Source organism: Syngnathus leptorhynchus, chromosome 7, assembly GCF_054491065.1.
Source record: "Syngnathus leptorhynchus isolate UIUO chromosome 7, UIUO_Slep, whole genome shotgun sequence".
NCBI classification, from domain to species: domain Eukaryota; kingdom Metazoa; phylum Chordata; class Actinopteri; order Syngnathiformes; family Syngnathidae; genus Syngnathus; species Syngnathus leptorhynchus.
Genome location: NC_141201.1, coordinates 3,451,470 through 3,477,603, shown reverse-complemented (window position 1 = coordinate 3,477,603; position 26,134 = coordinate 3,451,470). Strand labels below are relative to the sequence as shown.

General features: G+C 44.5%; 4 protein-coding genes and 2 non-coding genes across 9 annotated transcripts in view; 1 reads left to right on the top strand and 5 right to left on the bottom strand.

Annotated features, from left to right (window-relative positions):
- Window positions 1–1,439: 1,439 nt before the first annotated feature.
- Window positions 1,440–6,187, bottom strand: map6b (microtubule-associated protein 6b). 2 transcript variants are annotated; one of them, XM_085916871.1, is made up of 4 exons: window positions 5,437–6,187; window positions 4,116–4,332; window positions 3,855–3,903; window positions 3,206–3,311 (listed from the first exon to the last, which is right to left on the bottom strand). In XM_085916871.1, exons 1-3 carry the CDS (start codon window positions 6,054–6,056, stop codon window positions 3,859–3,861), a joined length of 882 nt encoding a protein of 293 aa, XP_085772997.1. In that variant the 5' UTR covers window positions 6,057–6,187; the 3' UTR covers window positions 3,206–3,311; window positions 3,855–3,858. The 2 variants fall into 2 exon arrangements, with proteins under 2 accessions (XP_085772996.1, XP_085772997.1); XM_085916870.1 differs by lacking the exon at window positions 3,855–3,903 and having other exon boundaries at window positions 1,440–3,311.
- A 208-nt stretch (window positions 6,188–6,395) lies between these two features.
- thap12b (THAP domain containing 12b) lies at window positions 6,396–10,041 on the bottom strand. Its single transcript, XM_085916869.1, has 5 exons — window positions 9,654–10,041; window positions 9,259–9,379; window positions 8,922–9,029; window positions 8,806–8,842; window positions 6,396–8,616 (listed from the first exon to the last, which is right to left on the bottom strand). The coding sequence occupies exons 1-5, from the start codon at window positions 9,740–9,742 to the stop codon at window positions 6,710–6,712; spliced, it is 2,262 nt and encodes a 753-aa protein (XP_085772995.1). The 5' UTR covers window positions 9,743–10,041; the 3' UTR covers window positions 6,396–6,709.
- Window positions 10,042–10,268: 227 nt separating this feature from the next.
- On the top strand, window positions 10,269–10,340 carry trnap-agg (transfer RNA proline (anticodon AGG)). Its single transcript has one exon. It is a non-coding gene; the product is annotated as a tRNA-Pro (tRNA).
- Window positions 10,341–10,563: 223 nt separating this feature from the next.
- trnap-cgg (transfer RNA proline (anticodon CGG)) lies at window positions 10,564–10,635 on the bottom strand. The gene has a single exon. It is a non-coding gene; the product is annotated as a tRNA-Pro (tRNA).
- A 211-nt stretch (window positions 10,636–10,846) lies between these two features.
- Window positions 10,847–21,243, bottom strand: dyrk1ab (dual-specificity tyrosine-(Y)-phosphorylation regulated kinase 1A, b). Of its 2 annotated transcripts, XM_085916486.1 has the most exons (12): window positions 20,464–21,243; window positions 19,206–19,267; window positions 17,665–17,861; window positions 17,451–17,543; window positions 17,155–17,343; window positions 16,921–17,068; window positions 16,542–16,828; window positions 16,312–16,458; window positions 15,957–16,097; window positions 15,555–15,858; window positions 15,355–15,479; window positions 10,847–15,129 (listed from the first exon to the last, which is right to left on the bottom strand). In XM_085916486.1, the coding sequence occupies exons 2-12, from the start codon at window positions 19,231–19,233 to the stop codon at window positions 14,539–14,541; spliced, it is 2,250 nt and encodes a 749-aa protein (XP_085772612.1). In that variant the 5' UTR covers window positions 19,234–19,267; window positions 20,464–21,243; the 3' UTR covers window positions 10,847–14,538. The 2 variants fall into 2 exon arrangements, with proteins under 2 accessions (XP_085772612.1, XP_085772613.1); XM_085916487.1 differs by lacking the exon at window positions 19,206–19,267.
- A 1,485-nt stretch (window positions 21,244–22,728) lies between these two features.
- LOC147054171 (CD166 antigen homolog A-like) overlaps window positions 22,729–26,134 on the bottom strand; it is a 31,664-nt gene continuing 28,258 nt past the window's right edge. The window contains exons 12-16 of one of the 2 annotated variants that reach the window (XM_085916431.1): window positions 25,065–25,197; window positions 24,484–24,513; window positions 24,037–24,148; window positions 23,697–23,842; window positions 22,729–23,640 (exon numbers count right to left, since the gene is read on the bottom strand). In XM_085916431.1, coding sequence (XP_085772557.1) covers window positions 23,740–23,842; window positions 24,037–24,148; window positions 24,484–24,513; window positions 25,065–25,197 — 378 coding nt within the window. In that variant the 3' untranslated portion in view covers window positions 22,729–23,640; window positions 23,697–23,739. The remainder of the gene's footprint in view (window positions 23,641–23,696; window positions 23,843–24,036; window positions 24,149–24,483; window positions 24,514–25,064; window positions 25,198–26,134) is intronic. The other variant, XM_085916432.1, reaches the window with a different exon arrangement.

Sequence of the window (26,134 nt, the reverse complement as noted above, 5' to 3'; positions counted from 1 at the left end):
TACCTAATGGAGTGTCCTTGTGACGTCACAGATCAACCAGCCAATCAGAAAGTGGGGGGTTGTTTGGGTGTGGCACTTTTCACTTTCATTTAAATTTTGACCAAGATTTTTCCCTAATGAAGTGGCCTGTGATTAGGTACACCTGAAAATGGCGGTGTACCTAATGGAGTGTCCTTGGACGTCACAGATCAACCAGCCAATCAGAAAGTGGGGGGTTGTTTGGGTGTGGCACTTTTCACTTTCATTTAAATTTTGACCATGATTTTTCCCTAATGAAGTGGCCTGTGATTAGGTACACCTGAAAATGGCGGTGTACCTAATGGAGTGTCCTTGTGACGTCACAGATCAACCAGCCAATCAGAAAGTGGGGGGTTGTTTGGGTGTGGCACTTTTCACTTTCATTTAAATTTTGACCATGATTTTTCCCTAATGAAGTGGCCTGTGATTAGGTACACCTGAAAATGGCGGTGTACCTAATGGAGTGTCCTTGTGACGTCACAGATCAACCAGCCAATCAGAAAGTGGGGGGTTGTTTGGGTGTGGCACTTTTCACTTTCATTTAAATTTTGACCATGATTTTTCCCTTATGAAGTGGCCTGTGATTAGGTACACCTGAAAATGGCGGTGTACCTAATAGAGTGTCCGAGTGACGTCATAGATCTAACAGAAAGTGGGGGTGGGCACTTTTCACTTTCAGTTAAGCTTTGAACCATGACTTTTGATTATTTGATTTATAAAAAAAAATAAAAAAAATAAAAAGGATCAGTGTGTGTGGGGGGGGGTGATCCGTTTAACGATTCGTTTGAAGGAATCTTTTGAGTGAACTGATTCTAAAGATTCAGTTTACTTAAAAGAACTGGATTGCACATCACTATTTCCCTCCTTCGCTTCGTCTTTGTTTATTTCCGGTTTCGCTTTGTACCAACCCGGAAGTGACCTCTTTCTTCTTCGTGGTGCTTTTTAAAAGTAGAATTGCTATCATCTATTAAAACAGGGCCCTCTAGCGTTTTCTTTTTTCTTTGCACGTAACACATTGTGATCCATAATACCGTAATTATTTCAAATTAAGTGGTTAAACTCTGTCATTAATCCCGGTATTATTGACTTGGTCATGAAGTAAATACCATTTTAATAAGCAAAATTGGTGCAGGTGGTCTTTTACTGTTAGTGTCCTCACTAATCATTTATTTACTATCTGGGGCCCCTCTGGAAACACACTAGACATAACAACTGAATTATTGATGCACGTTAGTGTCAAGATGACTGAGTTGCAGAAAAATGGATAACAACATTACAACGAAATGCAGTTTTTACCAAGGATGTTGCTTTCACCATTTCTTGGTTAGAAATATTAAGCATGCACATATTTTTGTGATATGTTACTTTGTATTCCTGTTACACTTCAAATGAAGAAAAACAAGTCACGGGAGTTGACATTCACTTTTTGTCTTTAATCCGAGTTCATTTCGAACAAGCTAAGAAGCACACATACGCACACACACCCACACACAAAGATCAGAACACACATCATCATTTGTCTTTGTGTCTCTTTATAACTTTTCATCACCGTGATGAGAAAATGCTTAGAATAAAACGGATCCCAAAAAAAAAAAAAAAAACATGGGGGCCTTGGGCACCAGGGAGTTGGAGTCTGTCTGGCACTTTGTTGTCTTTGTGATATGTACACACACATATACACACACACTCACGCACATGTGCAGACAACGAAGGAGTTTTAGCGGCACACTGAAAAGAAAAAAAAAAATACAATAAAGTTGTAATATTACGAGAAAAAAGTCATTGATGAACAATTTTACTCAGATTTTTGCTAAATTAAATGTTTCACACTTTGGGAAATTATAGCTTCTAACTTTTGAAATGACACTTGCTTTACTCTCAATATGACGCATTTACAGTCTTAAAATCATGACTTTTTTCTCGCAATGTTAATACTATCTTACAATGTTATTCTTTTTTTCTCTGTATTTTTGTGACTATTTTCTTGTCACTGTATTTTTGCTCTTCAGTGTGACCTTAAGACTCCTACTCAAAATGTCAATTATTGGCCTCGTGGGTATTGTTCCTTGACATAATGCATTGAAAGCAAAAGACGACAATTTACTTTAAAATGTTGTTATTCGTATAAGACAAAGGGTGCATTAGGAACCACCTTGCTGGTGTGTATTTACTTCAGAGCTTGTACAGCCACTACTAGACTTATCATTTTTTTATTACTATGAGACATGCATATATAATTTCAAGAAGCACAGCATATATGGACCCTAAACAGCTCAATGTACAAGTGAGAATGCGTACTGTATATCGGGGTGGGGGCGAGAGGGGGGGCAAAAAAGGGGCCTTGCATGCAAGCTGCAGGGAATTCTACTCCAATTGATTTGGTTTCTTAGCAACAAAACGAATGAAACTGGAGATCAGCCGCTGATGGGGAAGGGGAGGGGGGCGGGACAACAGTCGAGGCACAATAACGACAAAAAAAATCGACACTTTCATCCCCTCACAAAACGAGTTTTTACAATCCTTGGATGCGTAGTTCCAGTGTGAAGACGCCCTTTTGTACATATACAGAACACATAAGCATGGCTCTTCGGGACCAACGTGCAAATTAGGTGCTTAGCTAATCATTGTGAAAGCGCGCTATAAATAAAGTTGGATTGCATTGTATTGGATTGGATAACAATAGAAAATGCAATTTCTGGTAAAAAAAAAAAAAAAAAAAGGGGGTGAATCCTGGATAGCTGGAAAAAAAAAATGGATTAACGTAGCATGATATTAAGTCATAAATGAAATGGAATATGGAATGATTAAAATTATGGAATGATATGAAATGTAAGGAATGTGGAGTGATTTGGCTGCAAAATGTGCAATACATTTGTGAAAAATGGTGTGATAATTAAGTCTTATCAAGTGAAATGGTTTTGAATAATGCTTCTAGCATTCACACAATAAATCAGCTCTGTGGACACACACGTTTGCTCTCTCTTGCACGCGCACGCACACACACACATTCACATACATGAGCTAAATGAGGAAAAAGGCAGTGGAGCAAATACATGTTGCAAATAGGCCCGAAGACGATGCGGCTGTTACTGTTTGGCCTCGGCCAGTCTATTGCTGATCTCTTTGTTCTTCTTGGTGATGCCCGCCTCCGCCGCCGCCGCCGCCACCGCCGCATCGTCTTTCTTCTTGGCCGAAGCGGCCAGAAGCTTCTTCTCCTTGCTCTCCTTGGCCTTCTTCACAGACTTCCCCGTGGTCGTTTTCTTTGGCCGGATGCGAGTCGCCGATTTGTCCGTCTGCAAAAAAACAAAAAAAACAAAAAAAACAGCAGAATATAAATTTTAAAAATTGATTTTTGTTAGTTGAACTTTATGGTTTGAGCATGCGTAGCCTTAAAGTGTCCTATGGGGTTTAATGGAGGTTAGTGTCATGACGGCACAAAAAACATTCTTTTTGTGCTTTTTCTTACGGTGGGAGAAGGTGACATGATCAGTTTTGACACAATCTGTTCATCTTTGCTAGTGCTGTCAATGACTTTCTTATAGTAGTATCAACAAATGTCATCGTGTCTTTCTTGGTGGATCTTCTCGTGCTCTAATAGTGTGTCAGCACTAACATCACTCAAACCTGGAGGAGGCCTCGTGGGGGGAAATAATGTGGTCGTCTCCAACTATGCCTTTGTAGTATGACTCTGCAAAATTTTCATGAATGATTCGTTAAAAGAAATGAAGGTGACGCAGGCAACCGGTGAAGAGATCTGAAATAATCATCTTAAGGTAGTGCATACTGTGTGTGTGTCGTCTGAGGTGAGCCTCCATGCTTTTCGAATGGAAACACACCTGACTAGAGCAGATTTAGAACAGAGGTGCTCTCAGCCTCTGACCCGTCCTACGAAAATGAGAAAGGGGAGGGGCTACGTGAACACACATTGACACACGCACACACACAATATGGGACAACTATTTGTGTTATGGGTGGAGGAATTGAAATGGCAAAACCATCCAACAATTTCAGAACAAAAATATACACATTTTATTCAATTGGACCTTATCAGGCTTTCTAACAGAATGATCTTAGGAAGTGTGTGTGTGTGCGCTCACCTTGGGCGGCTCCTTGCCGGGCTCGCTGTACAGGCTGCGTATCCTCCTGCGTTCCAGCAGCTTGTTGTCAGCCGGCTGGGCCTTGACCTGCTCGCCCCTGTAAGTGGCGCTGTAGCTGGTTTCCAGGCTGCTCTCTTTCCCGGCCGGAGGTTTGTACTGGCACGCCGCCTTGATGGCCTTGACCGGTTTCACGTCCTTGTAGGCCTTGAATTCAGTCCTGCAAGACAGCGGCAACACAATGTCGAAACGGTCTGGCTTTGATTGAGTGAAGGCTGCAATGTCCCCCGGGGAGCATTTTGCTTCTTGGACTCAGCTGCTCATTTGGTTAACCGTAACCCCCCCCCCCCCGACACGCTCTGTCTGTTGATTGACGTTGAATGTCCCCAAAGTGCTTGAAGGTTTACGCAAAAAAAAAAAAAAAAAAAAAAATCCACTTCTGGGATATTCAACTTTGAAGGTTCTACTGGATGTTTAATTATCTACAAACAGGCCGCCGAAGCATTCCGACATTCATCTCTGCTAATGAGCATCATTGACCGTCCACTGTGTAAAGTGGCCATAAGAGTCGTTCCACCTAATAAAGCTTAATTGCTCATCACGCCATCTTCTTATTCCAAATCTGAAATGGAAAGAGAAGATCACATGGATGACAATCTCCGTGCAAGCAACCTCATGGCGGTTTATTGAATTATTCAATCTTGGCCTACATTGCGTTCTTGCAGGAAGCCCAACGCTCCAATGTGATTAGAGAGAGCCTCATTGGTGCGACATACAAAATTGATTTGATAGCCAAGGAGGGAGGGGCCGATCAATACATTAGACTTATCTTTACGGAAATCACACTCAAGGAGGTCATGGGGGTCTTGTAACAGGAGAACGTGCACAGATAGTAGAAGGGTGGAGGAGCCTGACATAAACTCTGGTTGAATCCAATGACTTTTAAACTACAATTGCATTGTCATTTCATCTACACTTAGACAAGCTAATGGCTGCAATGTAAATAAATCTCAGTCAAGGGCCATGATAAATAAAAATATTATTGTACCTGACATTTTAATGATTACATTCTAATGTATCATTAGTATTCAAATAAAATGACAGTACATGTAAATCATAATGTTTTTGCTCTAAATGATATTAAATGGCGATATAGCATTATAGTGACATATCATTAATACAGTACGTCATTATGAGATGCGGCGTTCAGGGACCATCTGTAAAAAAAAATAAAACTGAAATCACATCATGAAATGACATGTTGAGCATCCTCTGTGTCCGTTAGATGAAGAAGGAGATTGTTGCCAAGATGTCTCGGCGTTACCTGTAGCTGCTGCTCGAAGTGCTGCTCTCCTTAATGTGCCTGTTGAGAGCGTCGGCGGCCGCCCTGCCTTTGCCTCCGCCGGGCGCCTCTTGAAGGTCTTTCCTCTCGACGGACTTGTCCCTCTTAGCCGGCTCCTTCACCTCCTTCTCTTGGAGCTTCTCCTCGATCTCGCTTTTCTCCACGCCGATCTCCATCTCGGCGGTCACTCGCTCCACCTTCCCCGCGGCGGCGGCGGTGGTGGTGATGGGGGCGTCGGCTTTGGGGATCCACGGGTGGTCGTGTTTTTTGGGGATAGGCCACGCTTTGTAGTCCTTCTGGTACTGGGTCACCGGGTTGAAGGGGCCGGCCGCTGGCTGGTACTCGTTCCGGGGTTTACAGCTGGGCTCCGGGCGCACTTTCCACGCTTTGAAATCTTGCCGCATGACGGAGGCGTCCGGGCCGGCGAAAGCGGGCGGTGCCTTGGCGGCCTCCGGTTGGCTCTCCGCAGCGGCCCCCCTCGGCTGCTTATGCTGGACGTCGGAGTATTTGGTGAAGACCAGCGGCACGGCGATGTCCGCCTTGTCCAGTTCGCTCCAGAAGCGGTTGATGCAGCAAGCCCGCGTGATGCACGGCCACGCCATGTTGCTTTTGCGTCCGCGGTGGTGCTAATGCAAGGCTGCTCGGCAGGGCTTCTCTGCTCGCTGCTTCCCTCCTGCAGGATGTCGGCGGGTTCGACGAACGTGCTGAGGCTGCACGCATCAAGACGACCGACCACACCCACAGTTTGCACCTGAACGCAACTGCGTGTTTAAGCCAGCAGGGGGAGGAAGCAACGCTTTACTTTCTGGGGCGTAATAAAAAGACACATTTCAATTATACACACACAAAATATAAACATGCATCTGCAGCTGTTAAAATCACAGCAGCTTGTCCCAAGGATAGTTAATGCCGCAGTAAAATATAAAAATAGGACACAGCCATGACAATATCCGAGATCCAGTTTATTGAGAAACGTCATTTTTTTCATATAATACTAAAATGATCAAACTAGACTGATCGTTAGGGAAATGTGGCTATACCTCAACGTAATACACAAAACAAATGCCTTAGTTTTCTGAACCCAACAAAGTGGCAGACAAATGTGTAATTGGTGCAGCAGCACCTTCTTGTGGTCTTCCTGCTCTTCAGCAGCAATAAAGTCACAAATTATTGTCCGCACTTGTATGAACTGACCACCAGAAGGGTCATACAAAAGATGACGTTTAAAGTCCAGAAACAAAATGGAGGATGAGGTTCATTTGGCGGCCGCCGCCGTCTCCTCCTCAGGCTCCGCCTCCATCTCAGGCTCCGCCTCCATCTCAGGCTCGTCCTCGGGGTAGAGTCTGCAGTATTTGTCCACCATGACGTCCAGGTCGGGCTTGACGTGGCCGTTGACGTTGAGCACGGCGAGGCTGCGGTTCCACAGCTTGGCGGGCACGGTGTCCAGGTAGGCCCGCAGCCGCTCGCCGGCGGTGGCGCCCTGCTGCTCTTCCATCCTAAGCACGGGGAGCGTGTAGAGTACCTTGAGGAAAGCGTTAACGTTGGGGAAGAACTTGATGTCGGGCAGCTGCAGGGTCTCGTGGATGGTGGTGGGCAGGCGCACCTCCTTGCCGCGGTGCTTCCACTTGATGCGCCAGCAGTGCAGCTCGGCCGCCAGCGTCTCGGGTCTGGGCAGGTCGGCGTGGTAGGCGTCGGACGAGTTCTCCTCGCTGGTGTTGAACTTCATCTGGCCCATGATGGCGGGCACCAGCGACAGGCACTTGAGGACTTTGAGGTTGACCTCGGAGAACATTTCCTCCACCTCCTGCATGACGCTCTGGATGATGGGCAGCGTGACGTACTCGCGGAAGTAGGCCTCCGCCTGGATCTCGCCCATGTCGGCGGCGCGCTGCCGCTGAACAAAGAGCCGAGGCACGCGCACGGGGATCTCCATGGAGGCGGCCATGTTTGTGGCCTCCTCGTACCAGAACTCGTGGTACACGTCGATGTTGTCGTTGACCTCCACGAGCGAGTGCATGACGGCCGTCAGGCTGTTTGCGGCGCAGAACGCCTCCAGAGTCTCGCCTTGCAGGTTCCGGCCGAACGCCCGCGTGAAGGTGAGGACGCTTTTCAGGACCACGGCGGTCATCACCATCTCAAAGTCTGCCAGGGTCTCGGCGAGGGAGTACGCGTCAGCCGCCACCTCGCTTTGGAAGGCGCCTTCGGCATTCTTGTGGACGACGTCCAAGCAGGCGATGAGCGGCGCCAGGATGTCGAGGAGCACGTCAAAGACGTTGTGTCGCTCGGTCCAGCCGTGGCCGCAGGCCTCATGGAGCGCCGCCACCTTTTCGTCGTTTTTTTGGTAGTGAGCCGAGATGCGGGCGGTCAACACGGCTTGCGTTGCAGCGCTCTTGAAGAAGGAAGCCAACCTCCTGAGTGTCTCCATGAGCACCTGCACGTTGGGGAAGGGCAGACTGTTGGCCAGGTGGATGTTGAGCGCCATGCGCGAGCAGGGCATGTAGAGGGCCAGCGGGTACTTCTCCATCAGGTGCACGGCCACCGCCTTCATCTTGGTGGCCGACGCTCCGGTCACCTTGTGCGCCTGCCCGCGGCAATCCTCCATGACCAGCCCCCAGCGATCAGTCAGCTGCGCCTCCAGACGCTCCACCAGCGCCTGCTCGTCGCCGTCGAACGGCACAAAGTCCAAAAACTCTTCGCGCAGGACGTTGTGCTGGTTGACGAAGCGAAGGAAGAGCGGCAGGTGCTTGTCGCCGTCAAAGTCCACCAGGTCGTCGGTGACCAGCGAGAAGAAACGTCCCTCCCTGGCCTCCATCAACACCTCTTCCCGCACCGTGTTCTCGCACACGTCCAGCAGTTGGCAGAGCTGCGCCGAGGTGAGGAACTCGCTGTTCACAGCCGTGGCTTCGAAGCGCTTCCTCAGGGCCTGGTCTCCGGCGTGCATGCGATACTCCAACAGCGCCTGGAAGTTATTGGACGCGTCGTCACCGTCCAGGCCTTTGAAGGTCTCCAAGGGGATGCACTGTTTGGCCAGCATCAGGATGACTTCAAACAGGGAACGCAAGTAATCACGCAACTGCTTCTCCTCTGCGGGCATCTGTGGTTCGTCTGCAATCGGTTCTTCGGCGGCCGCGTCTGTTTTGGACTTTTCAGCAGATGATGCCACTAAGGAGTGAAGACAGGATAAATTGATGATGATGTTGAACAGTTTTTTGGGGGAGTTACTTTTTCAAATGTTTGGCAGGGCCAAATGATTCCGAAAAATAATACAAGCGTGATACGAGCTGAATTGTTCCAAAACATGTTTAATCCAATTGTTGCTCATGGTTTCTGTATCAGCCCTCATTTACTTACATCTTCGTTCCTTGATTCTTCTTAAGTCCTCCTCCGTCTAAAAACAAAAAGATTACAGAATAAGGAGATTACCTAACAAAGGATACCCTTAAACACATTTTGCCTTGCTCCCTCACAAGTTCTTTGATCTGCTTGCGGTGTTTGACGCGAGGATTCGTCAAGTGGCTGGTCAGATCGAAGATGGTGGGAATGGCCGTATCCTTCAGCACCGTCCTATAAGGGCTCTGACAAAAACATACTTGTGGGCCTTTTAACCAAGGTGTCAAAAGAACTTGAAAGTAACTCTTCCATTTTATTTTACCATTGAGAAAACAGGGTCCATTTCACAAATGATGATTTTAGCATTCTCTTCTAGCACTGTAGTTTGCTCATTCCAAAGTACTCAGAGGTACTCGAGTATCTTTACTTTCTAAACATTGGAAGCAAATATAAACACATGAATGAGGTACTCACTGTTTTGTACACCAGGGCCGGGTCGAAATGTTTGGCACACAATCGGTAATGTTTGTTCAACTGATCGGCCGTTTTGGCCTCCAAGTCCGCTCTGCGACAGTTTTCTACCCAGATTCGACATCTACAAAGACACAGGACTCACTTTGTTGACATTACAATACATTCTTAGATTACTGCGTTCCAACATAAAACATTACAAGGTCCGGAAAGGTTCGGAGGACAATAATAACAATGATGTGGAATGAAGGGCTTTTGGGTAACTTGTAATTATGACAACACATAAGTATATACATTCAAATGTTTTGCAAGTATGAGTTGTGCTTCCTTAAAGGCGATGCCCATATCTGCTAAAAAAAAAAAACTACTGTATATCGGTTTAAAATATTATAGCTTACCTTCCAGGGTCTCTTGGAAAGCGAAAAAAAGCCAAATCCGACTGTGTGCTTTTCCGTGTGCAGTTTGGGGCCGCGCAAAAATTCGGCATGTTTTAAGCTAATTCGTTAGCTAACTCGGCTACCAGTACTACGTTTGACTGACTTAGTTACCTTTTCAAAAATCGTTTCGTTCTGAAAGTCACATTTGTCAAACCAGACAAACTCCGCTTAACTGCGTCTAGGAGGACTGAGTACAACAATCATGTAATAGTTCAAACATGTCATTTGACGGTTGTTGAATGGCGAGAAGCGCGAACGGCAATCCCTCCGTTGAACGAAGCACTGTTGAGTGGATCGAGGCAAACAAGAGCGTCAGTCATTGGTTGAATCTACATGACGTTGACCAATCACAATAAAAGTGAGTCCTCTTCTCCTTGACGTAATTTCTACGTCAGAGATCACAGGATTTTCTCGCTGTTGCCGTCTACCGGCGATAGCTGACAGTGACGTGTGGTGACGTACACGTTTGTCTTTGAGTATGATCCTTTGGATAGATACATAAAGAAGAGACAATTCAATGTGCAGCAGGCTGTTATTGCATTTAAAATACAAAATAGTTTCCCAACTTTTCCATGCGGCTCGTTGGTCTAGGGGTATGATTCTCGCTTAGGGTGCGAGAGGTCCCGGGTTCAAATCCCGGACGAGCCCATAATTTTGCCGCCATTAAACGAGTTCTTTAATTACATAAGCACTTTGATACGGTTCTAATACTAGTCATCCGGGTATTAGAACGTCATTTCAAAACAAAACCAAGTCCCACAAAGCGATATACTGAAGTGATTTTTTTTTCTTAAAGCTAAAATCTCCTTTTACATGTTGGATTCGGAATTAATTTTGAAACGGATGTAACGTACGTGCAAAATTTTAAAACGGGCTCGTCCGGGATTTGAACCCGGGACCTCTCGCACCCGAAGCGAGAATCATACCCCTAGACCAACGAGCCAGGTCATCTGTCTATGTCTACGCTTGTTTCATGAAATTGATGTGGGATTCGCAAAATTGCCATGTCTAAGATGTATATGAACAATTACAACAAATGGCAGGTTTGTATGACAAAATAGCTTCAATGGCAAACTTTGGATCTTGATATTGAGCAGTAACATTTGTAAACGAGACAGCTTTATGAATGAGAATCAAAGAAGAGACACGGAGCATTTCAATTAACTTCTTTTTATATATCATACATAAGACTGTCTTAATATAATACAAAGGGCATTGTCATAAACACAGCAAAGTCTTGACTAGATCTTACAATCTGTGGATACATGGACTTATCCTTTTCCCCCATGCTGTTCAATTCTATAGTGCATGTTGCATGTACAAAAAAAAAAAGAGAAGAGTGGGAAAAAAAAAAAAAAAAAAAAAAGTGAAGTATAAAATGGAGAAAACAAGGATCAATCCAAATTAAATAAAGGAGGATTTCCACTTCTGCTGGGTGTTCAGATATGTCAACAAGAATGTTTGTGTTCAACCCACAAACGGAACAAGCGTTTGAAAGATAGAACCTTATCTCATTTTTTAAATATATATATATATACATATATAAATACATGTATATATATATATGTTATTTTTTAAACTCACCAACCATGTGCTTCTCATAGAACCAAAAAGTAAGGTTTGTGATGTACATGCACTTACAATATACCCTGTGAAAATTATTAAGGTTTGAAGATCTAGCGTTCCCTGTTTGATTCAAACCCTACCTCATAGTGTTGTCCTGATGCAGTCAAGTTTTTGCCACTAAGAAAAAACAGGAGTTCCTGCCCCAATGAATGCTCACCCAATTTGACAAACATAATCAACATACCAGCAGGAGCAAGGTAGTGAGTTCTATACTTCCTTTATTAAAAAAATATAAATATATACATAAATTCTATTTCAACTATTAAAAAGGGGCTGCATTTCATGACAACTGCTCTAAATAAGAGGTCAATCAGCATGATCGGAAATATAGGCGCACACTTACGAGTCACTGCAGTCAATTTTTTTGTCTTTTTCACTCTTTATTTTTGGAATGTTTAGTACCAGTACGAGCGCCGGCAGCGATCAAAACGGCCGACCGACGTGTCGAAAGATCTCAAATTCGGCGAGGGTGTGAACAAAAATGATTGCAAATTTGCAATTAACCTTGACATCCAGATAGACCCCCCCCCCCCAGTCTCAATATAGGTAGCTTTATATTTGGTGTTTAATGGGAGCGTGATTTGGCATATGGGTTTTGTTTTTTTTTCCTTCGAAAATGTCACAACGGTATGACGTATGTATGTTTTTCTTTGAGCGTATACGTGTGAGCGGCCGGTCGTCCGTTTGGACAGGTGGCCGTGGGCAGGTTGTCTCCTCTCTAATTTCAAAGCTGGTCAAAATGAGCACAACGGAAGAAAGGAAAAAGAAAAAGGAAAGAAGGAAGAAAGAAAGAAAGCACTTCAAAATCCCTGATGTAAAAGGAAAAAAAAAGTGAAAGAAAACCAAAACGAGTAATGTTTCGAGAACATACGTGTCTGCCCAGGCAAAAACATGAGATGGCGGGCGTCCCTTTGAACAAGACAACAATCAAGGGGATGTGCCCTTTACCAACTACAACATTAGACCACTCAACACAATTATCCAAGCCAAGTTGACCAAATGTATGAAAGGCAGCAAAACCCCTTTGAAATAGTATGTAGGATGGGGCAAAAAAAAAAAAAAAAAAAATCAAAATGGGGAAGAAAAAAAAAAAAAAAAAAAAAAAAGAACAGAAATAGAACGCATTAGTCTCTTTTTTTTTTTTTTTTCTTTGTAGAATTTTCTTAAACCACCATCAGCTATCTTGCTACTCCGGAGCCTGCAGAGTAACTACCAGATTCTATAAACAGCAACTTTTTTTTTTTTTTAATCTTTAAAAGACTCCCAAAATAATCTAACCAATTATGGAAACAGGTTTTGGTAAAAGGTGGCAAACAAATGTGGTCAGAGTGTACACAATAATAGCCTCAACAATACTCTCCAGTTTGCTAATGTGTTTTTTTTTTAAATTAATTATATATATATATATATATATATATATATATATATATATATATATATATATATATATATATATATATATATATATATATATATGGGCTGCTCAATTAATCCAATTTTCTTACGCTTGTGGCTTCAGACGATCTCAAAATTCATATAATTTCCGTTCTGGGGGCGTATACAACTGCTACGCCCCCGCGTGTGTGGATCCAGGCCATATTCAAACAGGAGGAGAGTGTGTCCTTCTTTTAAAACATGTTCAATAAATACTGTTACAAACATGTTCAATAAACGCTGTTCCAATTTAAAAAAACAAAACAAAAAAAAGATCATGTAAATATTTGTAATTTCAATATTAAACAAATAATCGTGATTATGATTGTATCCATAATCGAGCAGCCCTAATATATATATATATATATATATATATATATATATATATATATATATATATATATATGAGAGCTGTTTGTGTTGACGCCCCGATAAGATGTTGTCAACGCGTGGTGAACTGCTACATTATTGGTTACAGACACCTAATATGCTATAAAACAACTCCTTTGGTATAAAAACATATCCAAAGGGAAAATAAATTTGTGTAAAATTCACAGCATAATTTGAGGACGAAAAAAAGGCAGTCACTTAACTCTTGTTTTTTTTTTTTCTCTTCAGTTTCCATGGGGTTTTTTGGGGGGGATGGAGAGACTTGTGCAGGTGGTTCTGATGAGGAACTACATGCAAAAACAAAAGAAAAAAACAAAACCAAAAAAAACCAAACAAAAAAAAAGGGTCGACTCTGGGATAAGTTCTTTCCACTGAAAAAAAGCCTTAACCGGTGACTAAGATTTTTTTTTTTTAAGGAAGTCATGTTTAGGAGGTTGTTGTGTACAATAAGACCCTGTTATGTGGGGCCCTGCTGAAGAAGAAATCTTTGTCGATAAAGGCCTCAAATTACCATTCTTATTTACCTTTTTTTTCTTCTAAAATGTTTTCAAGAATTAAGGGCTGTCTAGAGAGAAAAATAGAGAAAAGCCATCTTAATTCAAAATGATAATGTCCAGCTCCATCCCCAGTCCAAGTCCATGAGTCATAAGGCCAAGGGTTTATCTCGAACCAGCCACCGACTGTATTCCTTCCGCTGCGCTCGTGATGCCGCTTTTCGAGGGGGGGGTGGGGAGCTCGGGGCGTCTCGGCGCGAGGAGCGGGCGCCTCCCCCATTGCCGACCCGCTCGGCATCTGGATCCGCCCGTATCCGCCCGCGCCTGGCCAGCACACGCTTATAGGGAACTCCGCTGTCATGTCGAGTTACACAACACCGACTTAGCCACCGACAAGAAATATCACCGCAAAAAACACTCGCCCTCCTCGTCAAGCTACGGGATTTACAAGCAGCTTCTTTGTGTGACATTTTGCTTGAGGGGGGGGGGGGGGGGTGCGGGGCCAAATAATGACGAACCAGTGGAACAGTAATGTCAGGCAAGCATTTTGGCGGCCTAAACTTTGCGTGAAATGCTCCTCCTTGCCACAAAATACCGTACGGTGGTGAAATGGTCAAATGGATGTCTCAATCTCACTATGGTTATTCCGCAGTATTACTTTGTGCCTAATGGTCGCAAAAGAAAAATCGGATGACAATTACATATATACTTCTTCTTCTTCTTAACAAAGGGTTTGTTTTTGTTTGTTTTGTTTTTTTCTCTGTAGTAGCGGTTCAGTGATATCTCCCTTCTGACGTGAGCAGCTTTGATTCTCAACACACCTTGTAGTAAAAAACACCACCTTAAAAATGACGCACAGGGGGGGAGGGGGGGGAAACACACAGCCAAAAATGTCAGCGCAGTCACGAGCTGGCCATGGAACTCTGCTGCACACACACTCCAGTCATTGGAGACTCCTCCCGGTCCATGCCCTGCCTCATGCTCAGGTGGCCCTCGGCTAGGTAGTGGCCAGGCCCCGTGTTCGTGCCCATGGAGAAAGCAGGGTGCGCAGCCATGCCGGTCTCCTGCCGTGGGTTCGAGAAGGCACCTAGCCCCATGCTCAGCCCGCCGTTCTGACCAAAGTCGAGCGCTCCGGCGGGTAAATGGCGGAGCTGGTAGGCCTGGTTGCCGTGGTTCCCGGTGGAAGAGGAAGATGTCGAGGAAGAGGAGGCAGAGGAAGACAGGGAGGTCATGGACAGATGGCCGTGGACCACCTCCATGGAGTCCTGGGTCGACGAGCTGTGCGTCGGGGAGGTGTAGTGGCGCGGGCGCGGCCGCGTGGCCATCATGGGCCCGTGGTGGTGGTGGTGAGCGTGCGAGTGGGGATGCAGGGCCTTCGGGTGCTGGGGGGGGACGTGGAAGGTGGTCTCCTGGACTGGGTGGGTCTCGCCGGTGACCGACTCCGGTACGACACCGCCTCCCCACACCAGCGGAGGCGGGTAAGGCTGTCGAGCCTGCTGACAAAGATTGATAGCGTCACGTGATGTTCCGGTTCAAGTGCTACGTTGGCTTAAGAGTTAACGACATCAAGACAACGATTGATAGAGTCATGTGATGTTCCGGTTCAAAAAAAAAAAAAGTGCTACGTTGGCTTAAGAGTTAAATACATCAAATGGATTTCGCACTGAACCCTTTCTCAAATCCAATCAATATCGGAATGTAGTAGAATATCGTATGACCTGTGGGCAGAGGCTGTCTCCATCAATGGCTGGCATGGCAGTGCCAAAATGTCCTCCACTGTGTAAGTGGTGATGGGTGGGGTCTGATCTCGCTCTGCCACTGGTGCTTGTTCCAGAGGAGCCTCCTAAAGAAGCCACCAAAAGTGTTACAGCAGTACCGCCTAAACAAATGCTCTTCAATTTTCTCAAGAGTCACCTACCTGAACTGGAGGAGGTGCTGGAGGTGGTCCCCGAAGACTGGGACTGCTCCAAGGCGGGGCTGGTCGACACGCTGCTGCTCGTATTGGTCCCCTCATCCGCCGTCTTCTTGAAGAAGCTGTGCTGCAGGGCATAGTAGGGCTGGATGCGGCTCTTGGGATCATAGTCCAGCATCCGCAGGATCAGGTCCTTGAACTTCAAGTAGTCGGCGACAGCGTGGCCAGACTCGCCTGCCCGCCGCCCACCTGGACCCCCGGTCTCCACGCCCAGGATGGAGTGGAGCTTCCGTGAAGCTGGAGGTTTATACTGCGATGAAAAAAAAAATAGAGATATATATACAGTTACATATGTTTTTTTTCACTTTATTTGGTGGATTCAGAAATTGTGTCAGGATCACCGCTTACCCTTTTGCCATCTTTGGTCTTTTTAACACTCCATGTACCATCGGAAAGCTTCTCAAAGAACTTCCTGGCTTTTGGGGCTAGGTCCATTATGTGATTAGGTGGGATGCCGAGAACCTCCACTATTTTGTTCATCTGGTCCACCTGAGAAAGTCATCACAAATCAGGTTCGACACTTTTCAAGACAGGCCTGGACAGGTTGCTTATCAAACAAATTGTCAAAAATCACGTCCTTCCAATTCAAAACTTTCCCGACACATTTTCATAAAGACAAAAAGTGTGCAGGTATGGCGATAATGACCCACGTAACAAAACAATGGCGTGGACATGATCTGCTGGATAATGGTCTTCCATATACCTCATTGGCTCCACTGAAGAGAGGCTCTCCTGTATGCATCTCCACCAAGATGCAACCCAAGGACCACATGTCGATGGCCAGGTCGTAGGGCATTCCCAGAAGCACCTCCGGGGAGCGGTAGAAGCGACTCTGGATATACTGGTATATCTGCACGGACAAAGCAAAAACAATGAGCACTTTGTATACATTTGGAATCCTGCACGCAGTCATGACAAAGAGCATTAGATTACCCGTTGTCCCAGCTGGCACGAGCTGCCAAAGTCCACTATTTTGATGGCACTCCTCTTGGGGTTGCAGAGGAGGATGTTCTCGGGCTTCAGGTCACAGTGGATGATGCTGAGCTCGGGCGTGGCCAGGAACAGCAGCGCCGTGCATAGCTGCTGAGCGAACTTCCGGGTGAGGTTGAGCGAGACGCCGCGGAAGTTGGTATTTCGGAGCAGGTCGTACAGGTTATATGAAAGCATCTCAAACACGAGGCAGAGGTGGTTCCGAAACATGAAGTGCCGCTTCAGGTGAACTGTGGGAAAGAGACGGACGGACGCTTGTGTCCAGGCGTTACAAGAATTTGGATCGCGTGACTGAACCGATCGGAAGCCAGTGTTTATTTACCAATGTAGTATTTCATCTCAGTGTCATGTTTATTCATAAGCTCTAGGAGGCGCACTTCAATCTGGGCTTGATTGAGGAATGCTTTCTTGTTCTTGATGATCTTAATCGCAACCCATTCCTGCTCCGCTCGGTCGTATGCTTTCACGACCTAAAAAAAAGACAGACATTCAATGGTCGGCTTAAGTTTGATTTCAATGATTTATGCTTGGCTAACAAACACGCAGCGGTACCCACCTGTCCAAATGACCCTTTTCCTATCAAGGAATCAATCTCATATCGGTCCATCCACTTCTCCCCATTCTTGACGATGTAGTCATAGTTATCATCGTCATAGCCATCATTGAAGACCTTCCTTTCTTTTTTGTGACTGGAGTCTTCGCCCTGACCCTGTTGGTGCCGCCGCTTCTTTTTTGCATAATACACCTGAAGGGAGAAACAAAAATAAAGTTCAGGAACAAAAAAAACCCAACAACAACAACAACAACATTAATTTGGGATTCATGTCATTGCTTCAGAATGCTCTGACTGACCTCATTGATGTGTTTGTATGTTTTGATAAGGTCAATGGAGAGCTTCCTCAGGGGAGCTGAAGTTGGGTCACGAAAGCACTGGGGCATGTGCCTCTGAAGTATCAAAAAATGTTACATAACAGATCATAAATGACATGTTTGTCCTCTTGTCAACAATTCAAGCGCCGCCGTTATTAAGCGGCGCTTTCCAGCTACTTGGGATGTGTCCGTGTACCTGATTGGCAGTGAGCTGTGTCGTCTGGTCGCTGTACGGTAAGACCGTAACAGATTGGTCAGTGCTTGGCTGGTGGCGCTCACTGTACTGCTGGTGCGTATGGGGCATTGGAGCAGCCATCTGAAGACCAGCAGTGTGTAAAGAAAAAGAGGGCACAAGCCGGACAGACGAAGGTTTGCATGCTGAAGTCTCTCCTCCTGCAAGACATTAGCACCTTGGCTTGAGTCGCCGCGCCGGCGAGATATACCATCAAAACAAAGAGACTAATCATGACAATGTGTCATCACAATGCAGAGGGGGTAGTATTTACTTTTCACGCACGATATACAGGACAATGTGCCCTGTATTCATAGATCAACTACCCATTTGCTTTTTCCAACAGGTAAGCAGAGATCTGCATGTGTGCTATTAAATGAGGGAAAAGCACGCAAAAAAATAAACGTATGCAATATTCCATATTTACACGTGTATTGAAATGATCAGTGTGATTGATACAGCCGAACTGACAAAATGGGAGGAGGACAATAGCAGTAAAAATGTAATATATGCAACAATATTAATACGTTGCTTTTTAAAGCATAAAAATTGAACGAGTAAAAATAAATCCTATTGGTTGCATGAGTAAGATGCAAGGAGGAAAAAGGGGAGCGCAGGAGCAGGCTGCAGAATAAAAAGGGGTGAAAAGAAAGGCCCGGCATACTGTACAGTGAATCATCCTTCATTTTAAGGCAGAAGGAATGGGGGGGGGGGGGGGGGGGGGTTAAAAAAAAATATGAAATAGCACGTTGAGCTATCAGCATCTCTCAGCACACAACACAATTCAGCAGCGCTACACAGTAACCACTATTCAGAATCCCAGCAACAGCACCTAATTAGCATAGCCTATCACCACAGAGATACAGCGTGATTTGGCAAGCCCATCAACGCACAGGCCAATCACAAGGCGGTATGCAAATAGCCTACTTTTGTTGCCAGGGCAGAGCGGCTCCCATTTTCCAATGAGAAAACAAGAAATAAACAAGAAATCAAATTGAACTTTGGCATACTTAGACGCCGCTTTCGACACGAGAGGCTGACGGCAAAATAGCCGCACGAGCCGCCAAAAGCTACACTCGCGACGAGAGCGTTGGAAAGCTGAGCAAGCTCGGGGAGCGCCTCAAAATACACGGCCAGCAATAAAGGCGACGGACGGCAAGACGAGAGCGCGCAGGCAAAGGCTGTATTTAAAGGCGCACACAAGGTGTAACACAAGATGCCTTCTGCTCCACTTATAAATACATACATGACGACCTGGTTTAAATAGAACGCCCCGGAATATTTCTTTGACATGTTAGCTTTCATTTTGCTAGCTTTAAAAACCCACTACAGGTAATCATCACCTAAAGCACTGAAAAGTTCAACTGCGCTGCATCTTTGTCCCACATAAGAGCGTGATGCAAATTTGGAGAAGAGCACCGCGACAGGGAGGAACTTAACTTCACCGCTTCCCATTTTGTAGAAGAGGATATAGTGAGAGATGTAAACACACAACAACCGCTAACCTGGATGCATCTTGTGCAAAAATGTCATATCATCCTGGCAGGAGAGTCCAGCAGAAAACCAACTACAAGGAATAAAAGCACATCATTATCACTAGTTTCTTTTGTGTGTGTGTGTTTTGTTAAATGACTACTAGTTTTAGTTGGTTTAAGTCTGGATATGGGTTGTAGGATGTCCAACGAGTTGAAATCAAACTTTAAAAAGTCTACTTTGGAGATTCTGCAGAGTAGATTTTCTTGTCTGTATGGACTGTAGTTACAATCACACAGATTGTTTGGTTTTAACACTACATTCCCTCAAAAAATAGGAGCACACTGCTTCATTTTTTTTTGGGGTGGAAATGATCTTGATTATATTTGTTCAGGACTGGCTGCATCTGAACAGCTCCTTTTCCGTCTCGACAATCCAGAGAGGCCTTGAAGGTGCATATATATATATATATAGCATATTATATCGTATTAGTGACCTCTATAATAGCCCCCCCCACCACCACCACCACCATCAGACTGCATTCCAAAATCTCCATCTATATATGTAATAACGACCGCGGTTGAGGGTAGCGGTGTACTTACAGACGAAGGGGCGAATTTCGTCATGGCTGGAAATTATTAGAACGCATATTCAGTGCTATTCTGGTCCCCCGTAAAAGCATATCGTCCTTCCGAGGGGTTTCGCCTAGCGATCCGATGCGATCCATCCATCCATCCATCCATCCATCGGTGGTGGTGGAAAGGAAGGCTTTAGCTAGTGACGCTGTGCTCAATTGAGCCAGCGGGTTGTTGGGGCCCACTCAGCTGGTTCGTCAACAAGTCAACGTTAACCATTAGCCAAGGGCTTCGTTGAATTAGCTCTCGGGCATTAGCAACATGAAGGCTAGATGGGCTCTCACACACCTATGTATATAATTCAACCAATCTAGGTTTAAAATAAAGACGTGCGTGTGGGTTATAAAAAGCCCGATCGCACAATGACACTGTAATACCGCAGGGTTAATGTTAGCGGTACCAGCATGACTCTCCACACACAGCCGCCCCCCCACCTTTTTTTTTTAGAACGCCTTCGAAATGGAAAATAGTCCTCATTTAACACTTCGACTTTCAGCCCCACTGATGGGTTAGCTAGCCCCGCCATGTACCGCGGTTGAGCTACCGTTCACAGATCCATCATCGATTTTGATTTATACATCCAAAACAATCCGCACGAAGCATAAAGCTGCATTCCGTTGAAAAGAAAAACCCAATAAATGTAGTAGCCGCTCACCTCTGATGGCACGATCTTCATTTAAAGTCCAATAACCTGTATGATGAGGAAACTTATCCAGCTTGAGATTCTCCCCTCCCTTTGCACGGTTAGCGAGGAATGATCACGTTAAATCCAATCCGGCGTCCGTCTTCCGACGGGCAAATATGACAATTATTTGCCAGGCAGCTCTAATAAACACTCCATTTTGGACGGGGGATCGACGATCGGGAGGAACGTTACCATCAGCTGATGACTAGCAACATGCTAGCGTTGACTAGCACGCATAAGTTAGTGGCTAAGCTTTAGCGAATCGGGCTAGTGCTAGTTGACAAAATGAACGCGGCTAACGTTAGCGACCTGTCCCGGGCTAGCCTCGAGCTAACAATCGTTAGCCTCCGCCGCTAAATAAATGCTACGTCAAAGCGATTTTTACGCAGTCTTTTGTCAAATTCGCGTCGACCTCCTCGAGCGGCGCGACAGCGACGGTGGATTCGGCGTGTTTGAAAGCCCAAACGGACACCGCGTCCTCCGGTAATTCCGCTTTGGAATTTTGTGTCAATTTTCACAAAATGGCGCGCGGTCCAAACCTGCGCAGTGAACCGGCCCGGTGGACCACAGACGCGGACAAGCCGACTTTCGTGGCGGCGCCGCCTAATTATTTCTACCGCGTTAAAACGTCGGCCTCTTGATTTTCTTCACTCGATCCATTAGACGCATCTCGTTATCCGAAAACGTCAAATGTATATCCACTGACAGCATTATTCCGGCGGGAAGGGAGAAACATTTGAAAAAGACTGAAGCTGGAAGGGGGGGGGGGGGGGAGAAAAAAAAAAACCTCCTGACAAAATGGCGATGCGCTCGCTTGTTGCCATGGCAACTGTCAATCAAAAACAGAAAGTACCCGGATGCACCAATGACGAAGAAAATGTAACTGGCCAAAGAGGACAGAGAAACTCTTCCACAGCGCCTTATGCGTAACTTCATTGGATTTCTTTCTTTTTTTTTTATTTCTTTTTTTTTAACTTGTGGCTACACTTCAGCAGACATACGTACAAAGAGAAGTTTTATTAACTTTACGCAGTCATTTGTATTGGGGAAAAAAAAGCTTATTTGAAATTTTTTTATAGGTGTTTTGTATATTCTTTATTTTTTTATCATACTGTAGTTTGTATTTTATTCGATTTCACACACAAATACTATGTATTATAATTTCCCTTGAATTATTACAATTAGAAATTTGCATCTGGAGGAAATACTGAATTTTATGGAAAAAAATGAATATTGTAAAATTGTAACATGTAGCGTGACTAATCATAGAAGTCACCATAATATATTAACAGAATGTTTCTTTAATTTGAATGCAATATTTAATTTTCTAACAACTAAGAATAGTATTGTTTGATATTCGACTATTTTACTTATTTACAAAAAACAGGTCTACCTCATAGCTTGCAATTTGATGAACTGTTTTCAACGCAACCTTAAGAAAAAAGAAAAAATAAACAATAAGATTTTAAATGAATCATCACTACAACCTAACAAAATTGCAGATGTGTGCTAACAGTGAAGTCTACTATTGACCACAAGATGGCAGCAGAGATTCAAATTGGTTGAAGAGCAAGATTTTATTGGACACTTTATTAGGTACATCTCTGGATTAAAAACCCCAAAGATAAAATGGTTAAATTATAACAGTGTGACGCACATGCGCGTGCACACACACACACACACACATGGAGAGAGAAATAGCATACATACACTCTGCAATTAATAATTTTGCCTTTGTATGAACTGTAAAATTTCCTTGTGTGTCCAGTCATGTGCTTTAAAAACAAATGTATTGTTGTTATTCATTCTTTTGATTTGTAGTTTACATTGTACATCAGCAGCAAGTTCGCTGGAGATGATCATGTAAAAGATTCGTATTTTAATGATCGCGCAACTCTATAAAATGATCATGTCCCATTATACTAATTGCTGATCTGAATCCAGCAACTTATTACCCCTTTTAGTAGCTCCAGTACCACAAAGGACGTTACAGACCCCCACAAAAGCTTAAACAGTCATAAATTGTCAACAAAGTTTCATTTATTTATTTATATTCAGGAGGTGGCTAATCATTGGTGCTTTTTTTGCCAGTATACAAGATCTAAGGGGGTTCCCAACATAGCGGTGTTAATTTAAGGAACTTAATAAGAAAAAAAAAAAAAAAATGCTGTTTAATGGCACTAACGCCCCTTCCGCTCGCAATAAAAAAATAATAAATAACACAGTGGGCATATGTTTTCCAAATGTACACTTTATTTTAAACAAAAGTACAAAAAACAAAAACAGATATTTACAATACTTGCATGGCAATGTTCACTTTCTTTGGTCATTCTTCCAATTGTATGCTTTCAAATCAGAAATTAACTACGATGCGTCTCGAGTCTGCAAGCGTGGTTTCATCAACAATTCAAAACTTGGGAAAAAAAAAAGCTCTTTTTCTTGCACAACATAAATAGTAACAGCAACGACGACAAAATAAAACTCATACTTCACAATGGAATGGTCCCATTTTGAGATCCAGCAGTGACAACTCAAACTCAAAAAATGAAGACCCGAGCGGGTAGATTTCCTTGAAAGGGAAAGTGACGCGGAGATCACTCGCCGGGGTCAATCTACTCGCCCGCACAGTACATTTGGAAAAAAAAATGATAAACGGCGCATCCTCGCCAAGACCAACATCAGTAATAACCCTTTAGCCCTTTCTCTACGCCACGAATGAACAAACAGATGTATATACATCCTAAACAAAACAAAAAGAAAGAAAAAGCAGATGACATAACAAGACACGATGCCCTTTCCACACATCTTTAAAGCCAAGGCAAAACTGGTCTAGAAGTGATTTCACTTGCAGCAACTAACCCAAAAAGTTCCTTTCTAACAAACATGACTGCTAACAGAAGACAGAGCTACAACTGTGTATATACGCGCGCGTGTCAAGTAGTGCATGTAGATTACATACAGTATCCAATTGTCTGCTTTTTTTTTTTTTTTTTTTCCCCTCCAGAGTTGGGGTTTGGATTTGTAGTCAAATTCTCCCTGAAATCAAATCCAAGCTGTCTTCAATGTAATGTACACATTTTTTTTTTTATTCTTCTTTTCTCAAGAGATGAGGTGAGGAGGAGAAACGTGCAAAGTTCCATGTTCTCACTGCAAAGGACGACAATGTAAGTAGGAATTGTGACCGTTGCGCAATTTGGGCCTACCTTTTCACATTCCCAACGGATGGCGGGCGGCTCGGGCGTTTCTCTACACTTCGGCTTTTTGGCTGTTCTCCTCCACCTTCTCCTCTAGCTTTCTCTCTTCCTCGGAGGAACCGTTCTCCTTCTCGCCGGTCTTCCAGCTACCTTGTCTGATGAGGACGGGCGCATTCGGTTAAGCTGACACCCACGGCGCTCACCGGCTTTTAAAGCCGTACACACGTAAAGATATAGTAAGTTGTGTTATTTGGGCTAGCTGAGGTTATTCACGAGCCTCGTAACTACAAAAAATTTGTCGATGTGATCTCACAAACGTATTCCACTCGTGGTCCGAATTAGGACTCACTTGGATTTCTTCTGGTAGATCCCGTAAGCCAGCCCGATGACCATGGCGGCGATGAGAAGTCCGACCACCACCCCGACCACCAACTTGGTTTGATCGGCATCGTCCGATTGGTCTGCGTGACACAAAAGAAAACACCGGCGTCACGCCGCTGACGGTCACGCGCCATTGCGGACCTTCCTGACCACAAACAGGAAGTCGAACCCTAAACATGTCGGCTGGATGGACACACTGCCACTGTACGTGATTATGATTCGCTGGGGGGGTAAATGTTAATGACAGCGATCCTGTTTGTGACGTCATTTGTTCAGCCAGCAGGAAAATGGGTCATGTTTGCCAGGATGCCGGTGGCGCCGTTCCTTCTGTGTATCAGTATTCCACACGTATGGTTTTTTTTTTCTTTCATACTTCCCCCAATCCTCACATGCAAAAAAGACGTCTACGACTTACCTCGTTTATCCACTCTCACCTCCTCAAATACTGAAATCAGATACGAAATGAAAATTATCGTCCAACCAAAGCAAAAATGACGTCTAAGGCTACGGTCTAGTCTACTGTCTGCATGCAGGAGTTTCGAATCAGAGAGAGGACGAGTCGAGTCGAGTCCCAGCATCCCCGCGCAGACATGACTCAGCGGGAAAAGAGGATACGGCAGTGACGCGGCAATCGTTTAGGATGAGACGGTTGGCATGCGAGTTATTTGTGATGATGGACAAAAGTATTTCCACATACCTGAATAAAGTCATCAATTAAGTCGTGTGATAGAGGTGATTAACTACTCAACATTTACTTCCATTGTGGTGTTTGTAAATGCTGAATGACCCAATACTTTTGTCCACATTGTGTCATTGTTACATTTTTTTTTTTTTTACCAGTGAAGAAGAGAAAACAGTTGATGAAAGTGAATGATGACAAGTGTCATAATGTCGAGTCAGCATGCGAGCGGATTGGACAGCTGCATCGGTGGAGCGGAAGCGCCGATGAAGGCGGTTTAGCGGATGACGCCACCGGGCGGGGTACGGCGTACTTACGAGACGACACATTGATGTCCCGCGTGTCCTCGCCAAACTCGTTGGACACGGTACAGGAGACGGTCAGGTTGACAGTGGGCACCACCGTGATTTTGTGCGTGACCTTGCCATTGACGAAGGGACTTTCATCATGCTGCGGGTGGGGTGGGGGGCAGAGTTTATTTGCCTTTTCAGAGAAAATGATTCTTAGTTTTTTTTTACGACAGCATGTCCTCTCCAATAACGCTTGTTTTAATAACAATAAATGGAACGGTAATGAATTAAAGCACAAAGGAGCCTCTTATTTGGAGAACTTATTTCCGTTGACTCAAATGACGACTTGTAACCGGGTTACGTTGACAAAATGGCGAGTGCTTTCGAGCACCACGAGGGGGCAATGTTCAACCGGTTTGCAGTTTCTCGTTCAAGTGCATGCCTTGTAAGCGAGGAAGCCGAGCACACACAAAAAAGAAAAAACACAAAAGAATAAGCAACACCCTTTGAGTGCAGCTTGGACTAAAAGCAATGAAAATGATCCCAGGCAAATAGATTTTTAGGCCAAAGGCCCCTCGAGGTTGCGGATGTAATTCACTCTGCCCGCGTTGACACTTTTGTCCTGTCAGTCGCCTAACTGAAGAAACGAAACCAAAAAAAAGTGGCATTTTTACTTTGTGTCAACAAGGTGATGGTGCCTGGGAGAAATTAAGCTTGTTTGTGCTTTCCAAGGGTGCACCTGCCTCGAATTGCTAGGATCGGATATGTTCACAGGTGTGACAGCTGCAGGGTGGAAAAAAAACGCCAACAAAAGGCGATGCGCTCAACAGGAACATCCAGTCAAGATAAAAAAAGGAGGGTGTGTGTGTGTGTGTGTGTGTGTGTGTGTGTGTGTGTGTGTGTGTGTGTGTGTGTGATGCTTTTGGAAAATCAGCTCCTTTCTTCCGGCCACGTCTCATTTATGCTCAGTTATTGAAAAAAAAAAAAAAAAGGGGGGATTTTATGAGTAAAAAGCAGGCCCCGCCTTCCAGAGGTCCTTAATACTCTTAGAGAAGAATTGTATGTTAAGTGAAAAAAGGTGTAGATTTAAGAAAGTT